At 36.3% G+C, this 15,541-nt stretch overlaps 1 protein-coding gene across 2 annotated transcripts in view; it reads left to right on the top strand.

The window, feature by feature from the left end:
* The window catches only part of NOX4 (NADPH oxidase 4), a 223,993-nt gene that overhangs the window by 90,049 nt on the left and 118,403 nt on the right, over window positions 1-15,541 (top strand). For both annotated transcript variants that reach the window (XM_027848190.1, XM_027848191.1), the window contains 2 exons: window positions 5,952-6,116; window positions 6,227-6,289. In XM_027848190.1, the coding sequence (XP_027703991.1) occupies window positions 5,952-6,116; window positions 6,227-6,289 (228 nt within the window). The remainder of the gene's footprint in view (window positions 1-5,951; window positions 6,117-6,226; window positions 6,290-15,541) is intronic.

Consider the following 15,541-nt stretch of genomic DNA (forward strand, 5'->3'; position numbering starts at 1 on the left):
ATCTATCTATCTATCTATCTATCTATCTATCTATCTATCTATCTATCCATAGATAAATAGAAGCACATTTATAGGTGTACATATTGCCTGTGAGTTCTTTGAAGGAAGGGATTATTTCCTTTCTGTCTTTCTTTCCTTAATACCTAATGTAGTGCTTGGCACACAACAGTGTTTACTGGTTAATTTCCAATACTAGTCTCTTTCTTTACCACCTGACGGTCCTTTAGCTTTACTTCATCGACTCCCTCATTCCCCTCATTGACTGTGCCAAATCTTTTCTTGTCTCTTCAAGTTTCCTGCTGTATAGTCAACCTAAGGCAGATGACAATATTGGTTATTAAAAGGGAGATCTCTCAAATAATGTTTTTCCATTCCTCAAGATCATGAGCAGCATCACACATTCTCTCCTCCATCCATCTGCTCACTAAGGCTAAACTCTCTACTTCTGTACTTGATGTCATTTTCTCCCTCTTCCTTTGGGACTATTTTTTTTTTACAGAATACATCCTGTCATTGATAGACAGTATGGTTTAATGGAGAGGACATTAGATTTACAGACAGGAAGACCTAGGTTCAAATCCTGCCTCAGAAACTTTCTCCATGACCATGAGCAAGACACTTAACCTTTCTGTTCCTCAGATTCCCTATTTGTAAAAGGAAGGGCTTAGATTGGAGAGCTTATAAGATACTTTCCAGCTTTAAATCTATTAAGATGTAACTTCCTTTAGAATAGAGACTGAGTAGAAGGGAGAAAAGCAAGCAAAGGAAAGAATTTGGAGCTCAAATTTTTATTAAATGAATTGTAAGCATTTTGTTTCCATGTAATTGAGAAAAAATAAAATAAAAGTTAAGTGAAATTTTTATCTGGATATCCCACTGGCACATCAAACTCAATTTATCCAAAATGGAACTCCTTTTCTTCTTAACCCGTCCCTCTTCCAAACTTCCCAATTTCTGTGGTGGATACTACTATCCTCTTTGTCATCATGGTTTATAATTATGGAATCATTCTTAACTTCTCTTTATCCCTCAATTCCAACATTCACTTAGTTGCCAAGCATTGTTGACTCTACTCCACAACATAGTTTGCATAATTCTCTTCCTTTCTTTTGCCTTGTCCTTCATCCTTTCACCTATATTCTTGTGACTCTTTATTGATTCCCTTACTTCACTTCATCTTCTCTTTAATTCATCCTCACACAGCTACTGAAATAATACTCCCAAGGTACAGATATGACAGTGGTGGTGGTACTCTCCTGCTCATAATCCTTCTATGACTTCCTATTTCCTCTACAATAAAACATAAACTTTTTACCATCGTGTTTAAGGCTGTAACCTACTCTTTAATCTGGTTCTAATCTACTCTTCCAGACTTATCTCATATTACTTCTCTTCAAGTACTTTACAACACAGTGAAATTGGCCTACTCCTTGCACCTTGGATTTGATATTCCATTTCCATTAGAGAATTGGCACAAGTTTGGAATTCATTCCTTTCAGGATTTTTATCTTCCCTGAAGACTTAGCTCAGGTGTCAAATATTGCAAGATAACTTTCCTGTCTCTTCAGGGTAAAGTTTTCTCTCTCTTCAAATTACCTCGTAGTTGTTTGCCTGTGTGTAATCCCTTGTATATGCTGTACTTCCACCTCTCATCCCTCCCCTACCCACTAAGATATAAGGTCCTTGAAGTCAGGCACTATTTTAATTTGGTCTTTGCATCCCATTTTCTAGCATAGGTTCATTCAGATACATAATGGGACCTTAATAGATGTTGAATTGAATTTAAAAATGAGTTTTTTATCCAAATGTAAAATGCATGATACATTTATATATATTAAATTTCATCTTATGAGATTTATCTAATTGCTCTAGCTTGTCAGGATTTTAGGCTCTGATTTGGTCATCTAATATGTAAGCTAAAGACTTTTCCCTAAGTTTTTGATTTCAGTCATCTTTTCTCTCTGTTTCATTCAGAAGAATAGAAGTAGAATACTTCTCATGTGCTTTGCTGTAATTTGTGTATGCTGAGCATTTAACATTCCTCTATTCTCCCAGACTAGTTATAATTGTCCAAAAAAAAAGTAAATAGTTGATTTGGCATGGCATGTTCTTGATGAAGCAAAGCTAATGTTAACTTTTATTTTACTTTACTTTCTTTTAAGCTAAATTTATTTATACATCAATAATAACAGGAGGGACTGGTGACATTTTTTAAAAAAGAAAATGCAAGAAAAGGGAAACCGTCTGTGATACAAAATCATGTTCAGATGAAGGAGAAGAGAGGTGATAGGAGTGTGTGTTTGTGAAGATATACATATAACCGCATATACAGATAAGATGAAAGGAAGGGAGGCTGGTCAATCAGAATCAGGGCTCTTGTCTAGTTGTGTGCATCATGTGGGTTTCCAGCATTTATTTTTTTCAAAAGCTATCTAGTTTTCCAGGAGCTCAGAAGCATGTATGTATAACAAGTTATCAATGTTCAGTTCTCCCAGCATGTACTGGATAAGCAAGAGGGTGTCCTGACCTCATACAGGGCTAACCACTTTTTTTGAGGATGTTCAAGCAGATTACTTTTCGTGTTTGTTTTTGGATGGTAACAGAGTATGACAAACTTGAAAATAAGAGCATTACCACAGTAACCACTGGGAAACTATATAGAAAGTTTGTACTGTACATCTTTATTTACTTAACTTTGCTCCATATGAGGTGACAACTCATTTGAAAAGATTGACTATGAGAAGGTAGCAATTCTTTTGAATCTAAACAACAGTAGGGCCATCAATTCTTGCTGTAATATCTTTCCATTTTCCCCCTGCCCCCTGGCACTAGCCTTTTTGTGGGGAAGTGGGTTGGGCAAAGGGAATGAGTATTTATTAAGTGCCTACTATGTGTTAGACATTATACTAAGTATATTAGTAATGCTATCTCATTTGATTCTAAGAACAGTCATGTGAGGTAGGTTCTATTATTGTTCCCATTTTACAGTAAAAGAAACTAAGGCAGCCAGAAACTAAATTACTTGTCCAGGGTAACATAGTTTGTAAATATCTGAAACCAGATTTGAACTCAAGTTTTCCTGCCTCTAGGTCCAGCATTCTGTTTGCTGTGCCACTTAGCTGGCTCATTGGTAATGGTGGCCAGGTCAAGATGTTGGGAGGCCATTGCAGAGGGCAGTTAGAGGAAAAGAAATATCTGGGAAGCAATTGCCCATGGTGACTTTAAGTGACCACTAATTTCTTTTTTTAAATAATCATAAGTAACCTGTTCAATAATATGTTTCATAATTTTACCAAGTATTTAAGTCAGGCTCATTGACCTATAATTTACATCTTATACCCACTTCTGTTCAGATTTTGAGGTTTTTTTTTTCTTTTTGGGAAATTAAGACATTTGATCTCCTCCACGCCTACACCAGGAATACTTTCTTTAAGATATTTCAGTGGTCATTAGTAATTATTCAGCAATCATATCTGCCATTTATTTCAATTCCTTGAAATGTAATTAATTTGTGCCTACTGATTTTAATTCACCGAAGACAGTAAGATGCTACTTCTTCACATATACTGGATTTCCACCTCCTATTAAGCATTGTTATTCATATTTTCCAGTTCTAAGGTCATTATACTTGAAAGAGAAAACAGGAACAAAACAGATATTAAGTAGTTCAGTCTTATCATCACCTCACCCATAACTTTTAGTGGATTGTCCCTTTTTGTCCTCTTAAAGAAAAGACTCATTTTCATTGTTCTTAACATTCTTTGCCAGCCTGACATCACTTTAAGCATAAGTATTCCTTACAGTGTCCTTATAAGAAAGTGCTGCTTATTTGTATTCATACTTTGATACTTCTCTTGGCTTCCATATATTCCTTGTAAAACACTAAGTTGGTTGATGAGTTCATTGTGCAGCACATCAGATATTTTAACTAGTTCCTTCTTGTCATTGGAATAAATTTTCCTCGTATCTTCAAAATTTTTGTTGAGAGCTTCCCATCTTACTGCAGCTAACTTCCTCTCCAGAAATTTATTAGTTCATTGCATCCTACTTATTCTTTCTCTGTGCCCTTTTTAATCTGATTGCACCAGATCTAGGATAAATACCAGATTACTCCTGGATTTCTGCTTTTTACTATGACAAATTCTGCAGTAAAGTGCTCGTTTGCCTTCTAAATTCTTTTCATTTGTATTTCTGCAAATGGTTGTTGGCTGGATTCAGGTCCAGAATAGCTGTTACCCTCATTACTTCCTCCATTTTTTTGAATTGTTCTTCAAGGAAAATAGTGACTTTCTCAGCCTCTCCACTTTTGGAAGAAAAAGAACTTGAAGAGATAACAATATAATTCAAGTTCCATATTAATATATGATGAAGCCTCCATATCACATTTGTGATTTGTTTCTAGAAACCCTTTTCTAATTTTTTTCCTTATATATATGTGCCATATACTTCTACAATAAGCACATTTCTCTTTTTGCCACCACTGACCTCCACTTATTTGGCCTTTAGCATTTTTCCCTTCTTTGGTTTCTGGAATTTCTAACTTTCTATATACTGGCACTTGACGCTCTTTTTTTCTATGCATTTCCTTGTGAATAAAGTAGACTCTTATTTTGAGATATTACCAGTCATAATTCCCATGATACTAAGTCTCAGGGGTCCATGTGAAGTACAACTTTCCATTTACATACTTTGAAATTATAAGAAATCAGTATAAATGGTTACATTTCACTCTATCACTCAAAGAAATGCCATTGAATTAATTAAAGTGTGTATGTGAAAATAATCTCCAGGGATGTAGGACATGATGAAATTTGCCTCCACAAAGGATATGTCCTACACTTCTTCTAGTGTATAATCTATCTCCATCTCTATCTCATCTATATCTGTATTCTTATCTATATCTAACTATACATTTTATGTCTATCTAAAATATACATGTATGTGTGTAAGACAGGAAGGACTTTGTGCAGCTCTGCCTCACTTAAATCCAATTCAAGTGCAGGTCAAGACCACCCATGATATCATTGGTCCTCTCCCAAAATGAGTGATGAACTACAACAACAAAGTGTGTGTGTGTGTGTGTGTGTGTGTGTGTGTGTGTGTGTAGTAGAAACAAGGTACATAAATATATATAATTAACATATGTATTTCATCAAGTAATAAACATTTCTGAAACCTTTTTTAATACTTGTTGGCATTTTGAAGCCCCACATCCCATGACTTGTATATGGTAGGCAGTTAATACAGTATTGCTCATTTGAATTAAAAGTGTTTCCTCAAAGCATATTTGCATGCTATGTTTTTAAATCTATGCCAAGGAGATAGTGTAGTATCTATTAATATGCTATGAAAGCCTGGGTGTATTTGAGGACTCTCTGGTAATGAATTAGGTCACTGGAGCAGTTTTTTTTCCATAAAAAGCATTGTGTTTTAGAATAAAGGAAATACTTATTTAGGATGTTGAAAGAGTTGAGAAAGAGGGATAGATAGAAAAGAAGAGTATGAAAGGGGCATGATCTAAAGGAAGAGCTTGCAATCATATGAGATGTGGATTCATCCTTCCTCTTACAATTAGTAGCTTGGTGACTCTAAGCAAGACACAACTTCTTTGAGTCTGAGTGTCCATAACTTCAAAACTGGGATAATAATATCTACAACACCTACCTTACAGAGTACTTGTAAAGTTCAAATGAGGTAGTAAATGTCAAATGGCTTAACAGAGTACAGACGTCCTACTTAAAGATGTTGGAGAGTGACCATTAAAATGAGTCCTTTGGGTGGCAGCCAACATTTCACAATTAAGATTATTGGACTAATTTCATTTCTTTATAATTTTTAGATTCTCTATATTCATAATTTGAAACATTTTACAAAGGGTTTATGATAAGGGGATAGAAATATGAGTGTTTCTGAAGTATTTTTCTTTTCTCTTTTTTCTTATTTTCGTTTAGACTTGGCTTTGGATTTCATTACCATTGTGCCTCTATTGTGCTGAAAGGCTTTACAGGTGCATTAGGAGTAATAAGCCTGTGACAATCATTTCAGTCATCAGCCATCCATCAGATGTCATGGAAGTTCAAATGATCAAGGAAAATTTTAAAGCCAGACCTGGCCAGGTGAGTTATTCCAAATAATCTAGCAAGAATGTTTTTAAATTTTAATTTTTGAAAATATTGAAATATTTGAACTTTATTTTTCTTATTTTTGTTGCATTGCTTCCTTCCAGTATATTATTCTTCACTGCCCAAGAGTGTCTGCACTAGAAAACCATCCATTTACTCTTACAATGGTAAGAACTTTTAAGTTTTTGCATTCTGTTTTCTTAGAGAAATTCATCATTAGATGATTAGCCTGTCTTGGACTAAAATTTTGTTTCTTATTAAATAAATTGGAATTATCAATGCTACTAATTCAAGTTCTATTTATTTTCATACCTGGACAGGCATATAATTACAGTTGATTTCTCTTATTTGACATGTCATTAAGGTTAAGAACTAAAATTCCTTTTAGCCTATTGACTTTGTGTAAAGTAAATTGTTCCAAAATCTCCTTTAAGCTTACTTTTATTCATTTAAATTCAACAAGCACTGTTTATATAATTACTATGTGCAAGACATGTTGCTAGGCACTGGGGGTCCAAAGAGAAAACAAAAAACAGCTTTTACCCTCAAAGAGCTTACATTCTGATTGGGTAAAGGATTTATACACATAATAATTTAAGGTATATATATATGTATGTATATATATGTGTGTGTGTACATATATATGTGTGTGTACATATATGTGTATATATGTGTGTGTATATGTGTGTGTGTGTGTGTGTGTGAGAGAGAGAGAGAGAGAGAGAGGGAGAGAGAGAGAATGAGCGAGCATTCACTAGGAGCTAGAGGAACAGGAAAGGCTTTGTTTAGGAGGCAACTTTTGAGCTGAGCCTATTCAATATTCCTGAATGTCTCCAGCTTCTAATGTTTGTCAATGAATAGTATGTATGGAACAATAAATTCAATTTTAAGCCTTTTACAAATGACAAACTACTTTTACCCAAATTATGTCAAATTTAAAGTAATTATGTCCATAGTGTTTCTGAAGAATCTAGGCCAAGATTTTTCTATGTTATATATTTCATTTTCAAGGGAAATTTGATTATTAATGAATTACAGAAGATAGCCAGGGATTTATGTGGGATAATAATGATGTTCTTTAATTTGTAATATCAGCCTACCATCAGCTAGTCATGCACATCCATTTCTCTTTCCAATAGTGATATTAAAACAGTAGGATTTGTCCACACTCTCATCTGTTCCCTGTTGTCATTTTTGGCACCAATTTGTGAGCTGTCTAGCCAGGGTCAAAGGGCTTTTGGTTGCCATGGCACAGAAGCAGTGCTAACAGGACCACATGATGATGAAACCTAGGACCTTTGTCTCATTAGCATGGATCTCTAATCATGAGCTAGTCGACCATGGAGAGAGGGTGGCTAGATCAGTGTATACTTTTTACTTGCACCTCTAAAAAAAAATCAAAGTACATATCTGACTTATGGCTGCTGAATGGTCTCCCCTTTGTTATTGCAGTAAGTTTACTGAAATATCTTCCTGATTGCTTTTGGGGCAACTAATAAAATACCCTTTTTCTTAGTCTTTGAAGCCATTCTACACAAGAATGAATCTAAAATCAAGAACAGTTGGAGATCATGGTATTGGACTCATTTTTATGATTTTGAAGATGACATATTTTTGTAGTCATATTACTTGGAAAATTGCATTTATTCAAGAAATGTGTAATTAATAACTGAGTTTGATGAGCAAACTGAATGTAGAAAATAAGTAGTGTCTAATTTAAATAGTTTGAGAAGTTTGAGCCTTATCATGGGATAGTTGGGGGGGAGAATCTATCTGCCTCAGGAATATGCTTTTATTCAAATTTGTTGCTTTGAGAATTTTCCCCCATATCTACATGTTGAAATCATTTCTTTCCACAAGAACCAGCTCAAGTTTCCTTTGCTCTATGAAGTCTTTTGTGATAATATTCTCTCTCACTCCCCTATACCTCTAGCACCACTACTACTCACCAACTGTTAAAGAGATCCCTGCTTCCCTGAATTTTTCATGTATCACTATTTGATATCTCATATTCTCTGGTCTCTAACTACTCATTATTTGTGTATGTGTATTATATCTCTACTAAAACTGGAAATAGTGACTGTGCCATTTTCATTTTTGTAGCTACATCTTAGCACAGTGTTATGCATGTAATGGGTGCCTAATAAATATGGAATTAAATAGTTTCTTCTTCAGAAATTTAATAAAAGGAGGTGATATAATCATTTGGTCAAGTAAAGTGGGATTAATTTTTATTTCAGGGCATGGAAAGTCAGTTAAATTTTGAAATGTATTCAGTCTTCAAGTAGATTATCCCTTATTCCTGCTTTTTCAAAACAGTGAGTCCAGGCAGTTCAGTTATTGTTGAATGTCCCAAGTTACATTGGTGTTGTTTGGGCATAATTATAAAGTCCATAATCTTTTTTTAGCCCTAAGGCTTCTTAATGAGTTGTATAATACTATTGAAGGTGCCAGCATGTCTGAATCTTGGGAGATGCCAAGAAGAAAGAGAATCAATAGTGTGAAAAGACTGAGGGAAAGGGAGATGCCCTTCCTTTTGGTAATGGTGGTAAATGATATGGATAATTGTTCCATCAAATGTTTTGAACAACACAGATTGCTACCTTTGGCAATATGGTATGGAATCTTAGAGAAATTGATTGTTTCTAGAAGCAAATTTTGCCACATGACCAGTATTATAAATCTCTATCTTTCTCTCTATCCTTCTATATGCATATGTATGTATATTCTTAGCTGAATAATCGAATAGGTGCATATAGTGGAGGGGTAATCTTGGTGTAAAGGCAAACAGAGTAAACATATTTGGGTTTCTGATTCTGCTGAGAATGACTACTCTCAGACAACAGTAGTGTTAATTCTGTTTTTACAGGGAATCATCAAAGGATATAGGAATTATGGATACCTGATAAAAAATCAAACCCATTAACAGATAGGCTTCCCTTGATGCTTTCTGTCCTCTAGAGAATCTTTTCTGTGAACAAAGAAAAAAGTGCTTTATTTTCCATAAACTTTCAGCAGACTTGGGGGAAGGAATTTCTTTCTTTACCTCTCTAAGCTCCGGCTCACATATTCCATAGAAAAGAGACATAATGTATGTCTAGCTCTGTGGGAGGTACCACAGTTTAGCAAATCAGGGTCTTCTATATACAAATATTTAGTATTATATACAAACTAGATATGAGGTGATTTGTGACAGAAGACAGCTGGGAGAATTTAGCCAGGCTTCACATGGAAGGTAATATTTGAGTTGAGATTTGAGGGAAACCACATTTTAAGAATCAGAAGAGAAAGTGGATTCCAGGCATGGGATATAGCCAGTGCAAAGGCATGAAATGAGAAATGGAGTATCATGTATCAGCAACAATAAGAAAGTTGGTTTGACTTCACTGTAGCTTATTTTAAAGGGAATAATGTATTAAAAATCTAGAAAGAGCGGCAGCTAGGCGGGGCAGTGGATAGAGCACCGGCTCTGGATTCAGGAGGGCCTGAGTTCAAATTCAGCCTCAGACACATAACACTTACTAGCTATGTGACCCTGGGCAAGTCACTTGCCTAGGTCAAAAAAGAAAAAAAGAAAAAAAAGTCTAGAAAGGTATGCTAGGGCCTGGTTGTAAGGGTACTGAATACTAAAGAGAGGAGTTCATATTTATGAGTAGGCATAAGAGAGGGATATTAGCATTTATTAAGTAGAGGAATGACAAGGTCAGACAAGCACTTCAGGAAAATCTCTTTGGTAGCTGAGTGGAGAATGAATTAGCAGATGAAAAGATGAGATGAAGCTCAGTTGATAGACTATTTATAGTAATTCAGCGTAGATGTTATGAAGGTCTGAACTGGGGTGGGTAGTGGTGGTTGTATAGAGGGGGAAAGGGGAGAGAAGAAAGAGGAGATATGGAGACAGAAAGATTTGGCAATTGACTGGATTTGTGTAGTGAATGAGAAATCAAGGACCACACTGAGATTTGAAGGATGACTGCTTGGGAGGATAACTGCCCTTCAGAGAAATAAGGATGTTTGGGAAAGGGGCAGGTTTTGGAAAAACAACAACAAATTCTATTGTACACATGTTAAATTTGAGATTCCTATGATAATGCAGTTCAGAATGTGCCGTAGACCCTTGGTCATTTGGGACAGGAGCTCAAGAGAGAGATAAAGTTTAGGTATATAATTCTAAGAGATATCTACATAAAGTTTTAAGTAGCTAAAACTACTAGAAATTGATGAAGTCACCACATGAGGGAATATAGAGAGAAGAGAAGAAGGTCCAGGATAGAACCTTGGTATAAAGTCATTGTTGGCGGGTATAATATGTATAATGAACCAGCAAAGGAGACTGTGAAGTGACAGTTATACAATTAGGAGAACCAAGAGAGAGTAATGATGCTTAAACCCAAAGGGGATAGTTTACCTAGGAGGGAAGAGTGGTTAACAGGGTCAATCTGCAGAGAGGTCAAGGAGGATGACAATTGATAAAAGCCCATCAGATCTGGCAACTTTTTGCAGAGCATAGTTTTAGGTGTGTGATGATTTTGGATGTCAGTTTGAAATGGATTAAAAAGTGAAAAGAGTGGAAGTATAAGCAGTAAGTATAGGTAGTGTCAACTGGACCACAGACCTCTTGGTCTGTGGAGGCTGGAGCTGAATAGACAGAGCAGGCAAGAGCAACTGTGCAGAGATGAAGACAAAAGTTTATTTTCTATAGTGAGAGAAATGGTTTGCAAGCAAGGAAGGAAACTAGACACATGTGCTGCTCTCTCCCTCTCCTCCGGGCAAATCTCAATACATATACCAATGACTACACAGTGAGCTCTAGCCCTGACAATGACGGGGAACAGCAACAATGAGACAAGTTTGATTCATAGCCGGGCTTCATGACCGGGATGTGGATACTGCAGGTGCTTATCTGGGCTCAGGGAACACCTGGTGCTAGTCAAAGCAATATAATAATCAAATGAAACAATTCTGGGATTTTGCTATGGCTGAGATCATCCAAAGGGTGAGTGCAAAGGATTGTTGTTATGCCAAGTTCAGGGCACGGTTTGCTTGCTGGGCCTTAGCTCCGGAACACAGGGTGTTTCCTAATAGTATCTTGACAGTAGCATTTTCTTTGAGTTTGGTTGAGAAAGGGAAGAGAGATAAAGGTGATGAGAGGGAATGGTAGGGACTGCTGACACTTTTTTAATCATGGGGGAGACTTGGGAGTGTTTGTTGGTATCAGGGAAGGAGCCATAGAAAGGGAGAAATTGAAGAAATGAAAGGAGAGAGGGAGAAGAATGGAGGAACAAAGCAAGGCGGTGGGAGGAGGAGGGAGGAGAGGAAAGTGGAAGGAGGGAATAGGAGAGAAAGGAGAAAGGAAGAGGAGGGAGAGGAAGGGGAGAAAGGCTGATTGAGGTTTCAATTTGCTGCAGATGAAAAAGGATGGGATTGGATTAAGGGTACATGTGGCTTTGGTGAAGACAAGCATCTCCTCTTCGTTGGAGATTGGAATAAAAGAGGACAGAACTGGGGGCTTATTTAAATATGGTTGTAAAGTGTAGAGAGGTAGAGAAAAAGGAATTTCATATTGGATGGAACTTATTTTGGGGCAAAGTATGAGTGAAATTCCTTAGCTAAGGGTGGAGGAGGAAGTGGTATTGGATGCTGAAGAAGAACACCACTTTAAACAACCACCATGGGGGATGGGAGATAGAATCCAGTAGGGTGGAGAACAAGGACTCTATTGCTACAGTGAGGGCCCAGTTGAGATTTGGGAACACAATTTTCTCTTTTTTCTAACACTTGATCTCATAGGATCTCTTCATCTCAGTTAATAACTAACACTTTTCTTGCATGATAGTAAAGAAGGGGAAGGGAGAAGAATAAGCATTTACATAGTACTTACTATGTGCCAGGCATGGTGTTAAGCACTTTTTTTTTTAAAAACAGCTATTATCTCATTTGATCTGCAAAATATCCCTATGAAGTAGGTTGCATTGTGTATTTCATTTTGCAGTTGAGTAAACTGACGCAAGCAGAGGGTAGATGACTTCCGTAGGGTCATACAGGTAGTGTGCCTGATGCTGTATTTGAACTCAAGTCTTCCTATCTCCAGAATCAGCACTCAGTCCACTGCGGCACCATCTGAGAAAGGAACGGAGTTAGGAAAAGAGAGCATAATTATGGAAAAAGTAATTGCAGCTAAGGCAGAGTAGCTCATCTACACATCAGACTTATGATTCATTCATTGACAATTTAGTTTTGGCTTTGACAATACTCCTAAATCTAACTGAGTTGTATATTGAAATGTTTACTAATAAGAAAGTTAGGCCCTGGAGAACTTCTAAGGGCTAGGGAATACAGCCACATAGAGTGAAGGATTTGTTTTTACTGCTGTAAGAACTAAGAGGAAAATTACATAGTTTGTGATGATAAATTCAATTCAACTTGCATTTATTAAGCTCCCATGTATGACACATCAGTTTTTATAAAGACAAAAACCAAAATAATCTCTCCCCTCCAAGTTCTTAACATTCTACAGAAAGCATTTGATTTTTCTCCTAATTGGCTTTCAATCTACAAGAATACCATTTTTCACTACAAGTTTGCATGTACATTTTTGCTTCCTTACATTAAACATAGTGTGGAAACACAGCCAGATGCCTCTCATCCCCCCTCGGAAATATTAAGAAAGCATTCTTTCAATACACTAGCCTGTGGTTTTTGGACTAATCTGAATGAAAAACCTAATCAGTTGTTCTTTAACTATCCATTCTGAAGTAATGCTCTTTGAATAATTGTACTGTTTTCCTTTTATAAAAAAGAAACTAACATCTCTTTGTTTAGAAATGTCAGCTCCGTGAGGTCAGGGTCTGTATTGCCTTTCTTTTTACCTCTGTTGCTTAACATGGTGCTTGAAACATAATAAGTGATTCATAAATGCTTCTTGACTGACTGACTGTTTAATAGTAATAGATTTGTACTGCTCCATCAACGATCTTTCACCTGCTGATATCTGTAGCTTTTATTTGTAAAACATCTGAGGACCAGAAAAAAGATTGTAGTCTATGGTCATGGAGCAAAAAAAGAAGTCAATTTCCCCTTGTACGAATTCAACCTACAACCTCTTCCCTCATGTCACCATGCTCTGAATCCACTTGCTCCTCATATTTTTGCAGGGAGCCATTTGAGAGTATTGACAGTGTGTCCTCTGAGGGCCAGTCTTAAATGGAGACAACTATAGCAGTTAACATTTGTCCCATGTGCCTCCCCTCTACCTCTTTTTCGCCACCCTGTAGAATGTGATTTCATTTTTTAAACTTCACGTATAGAGTAAAACAAATGGTTATTTAGATTCATATAAATAATCTAATCAGAATTGTAGAATATTAGAATTGGAAGAGATCTAATAATTTTACAGATGGGGAAATTCAGGCCCAGTGAGGTGAAGTGGCTTTGATGAAGATCATATAGTAAGGGGAACGGAGGAGAGCATGTCTTTTCACTCCAAGGCCTTTGCTCTTCCTATCACCCTATTGTTGAACAATTTCTTTGTTTTACAGATGAAAAAATGGACACCTTGATATATTAGATGACTTAAGAAGCTATGACTCAGGTGTCCTAACTCTTGGACCAGATCTCTTGCCACAAAATGCAGTCTAATCTAATAAATATCTATGAAATGCCTGCTATGTGCCAGACACTGTGTTAAATACTGGGGATACAATTCATTAGAAGAAAGACAGTACCTGCCCTCTAGGACCTTATAATCTACAGGAGGGGACAATACATAAAAGGAGACAGGAAAGTGGGGGGGGTGTGGGGCAGAGGAATGACACCAGGGGGTACCAGCATGGGAGCATCTTCTTCCATGGAATTAAAACTAGGCAGAGGAGTATATGCAAAGTAGAATGAGCTGAAGTCCAATTTCTACCCTCTAATAAAGGAAGACATTGGGAGGAGCTTAGTAATTTGACCTCCAGAGAGAGGGGAAAAGGAGACTGAGGAAAGTAGTGTCAATCAAGGTTTGACTTAGCAGCACCATGGTGAGTTTAGAAGTAATGCACTTATCCTGGGAAAGGCATCTTGTTAGTGAAGCTGAAACCAGGTAGTGTAGCAGATGTAAAGTGAAGTGATTACACCATGCTTTTCCCTGTTAGAGACTAGTACCTTTGGTGTGACTATGCACCTAGAAAAAAACATCATAACCTAGATTTCCAAAATTTTATTTAATTGTGAAATGTATACTTGGTGTGTTTCCGCATGAAAATCTATTATTAACACCTGCCCTTTGAAACTGTATATGTAGGTTTGTGGTTCTCAAAGATGTAGGCCCAAACTTGGTGACCAGATTGAAGTTACTGTTCAAGAAAAAGTCTCCACATTCAGTTTTGAACTTCTGTTTATAAAATTAAGCAGCTTGGTATGCCTAGCAACATTTTAACATGGGCTCTGTCAACTTCTGAAATGAAGAAAAGTTGGCAAATAGTTTGGGGTTTTCTTTAAAATTATTGGTCTTTGGGAGTGTGTATATGTTTTCCTCTCCTTTTAGTTATCATTTCTGTGGTCTTACAAAAGTGTTTTCTTGACATCTGTCTTCTACATTGTATGATTCATTAGTCCAAATTTGAGTAACCTTATTTCCCATTCCATTTTCCATGAGTCAGAACTAAGTTTAGCTGTTAAGTTTGTTATTGTCTGTGTTCTTTACATAGCCTGTCTGTACTTTACATCATTTTCCTGCTTTGTAGTTTTCATTTCTCCACCAGTCGTTTTAGGTCCAGTTTTCAGTGAACACCAGGCAACTGTGTCTCATAGAACTATCAAAGATCAAAGTTTTAACTAAAAAAACAAAACAAAACAAAACTTTCACAGTGGTTTAACAGAGTTAAACAATCTTCCTTCCTTCAACCCCTTCTCCCTACTATTGCAAAATCTCAAATTCTCAGGAAGTGTACATCAGCTGGAGTGAAGATGGACCCTTGCTTTCTTACCATTAAGTACTAATGGATTTTTTTTATCAGTTCACAAATCTTCTTTTGATAGTATGGGTTAGAAACATACCTAGAATTCATATAATACATCTACAATGTGTAATTTAGACCTAGATGAGGCATGATAATAGAGATCTTACTTTAGAAATGTGTTAATTTTCATGATACATTGGCAAGACATCTGGATTCTAAGAGCACTAAAATTTACCTTTTTTTTTTTGTAAAGGAGGAATCTTAGGATCTCAAATTTAGAAGGGACATTAAGCATCCTCAAGTTCATCTCTCTTTACAATGCATGAATCCCTTTTAAAAAACCTTGACAATAAAAATATTAATAGTAATAATAATGGTTAGCATTTATAGAGCACTTTAAGATTTGCAAAGTACTTTACATGTTATCTCATTTGGTCCTCACAACCTTGTGAAGTAGTCACTATTATTATCTTCATT

The sequence above is a fragment of the Vombatus ursinus genome, unplaced genomic scaffold, assembly GCF_900497805.2.
Source record: "Vombatus ursinus unplaced genomic scaffold, bare-nosed wombat genome assembly UNPS02005659.1, whole genome shotgun sequence".
NCBI lineage: Eukaryota > Metazoa > Chordata > Mammalia > Diprotodontia > Vombatidae > Vombatus > Vombatus ursinus.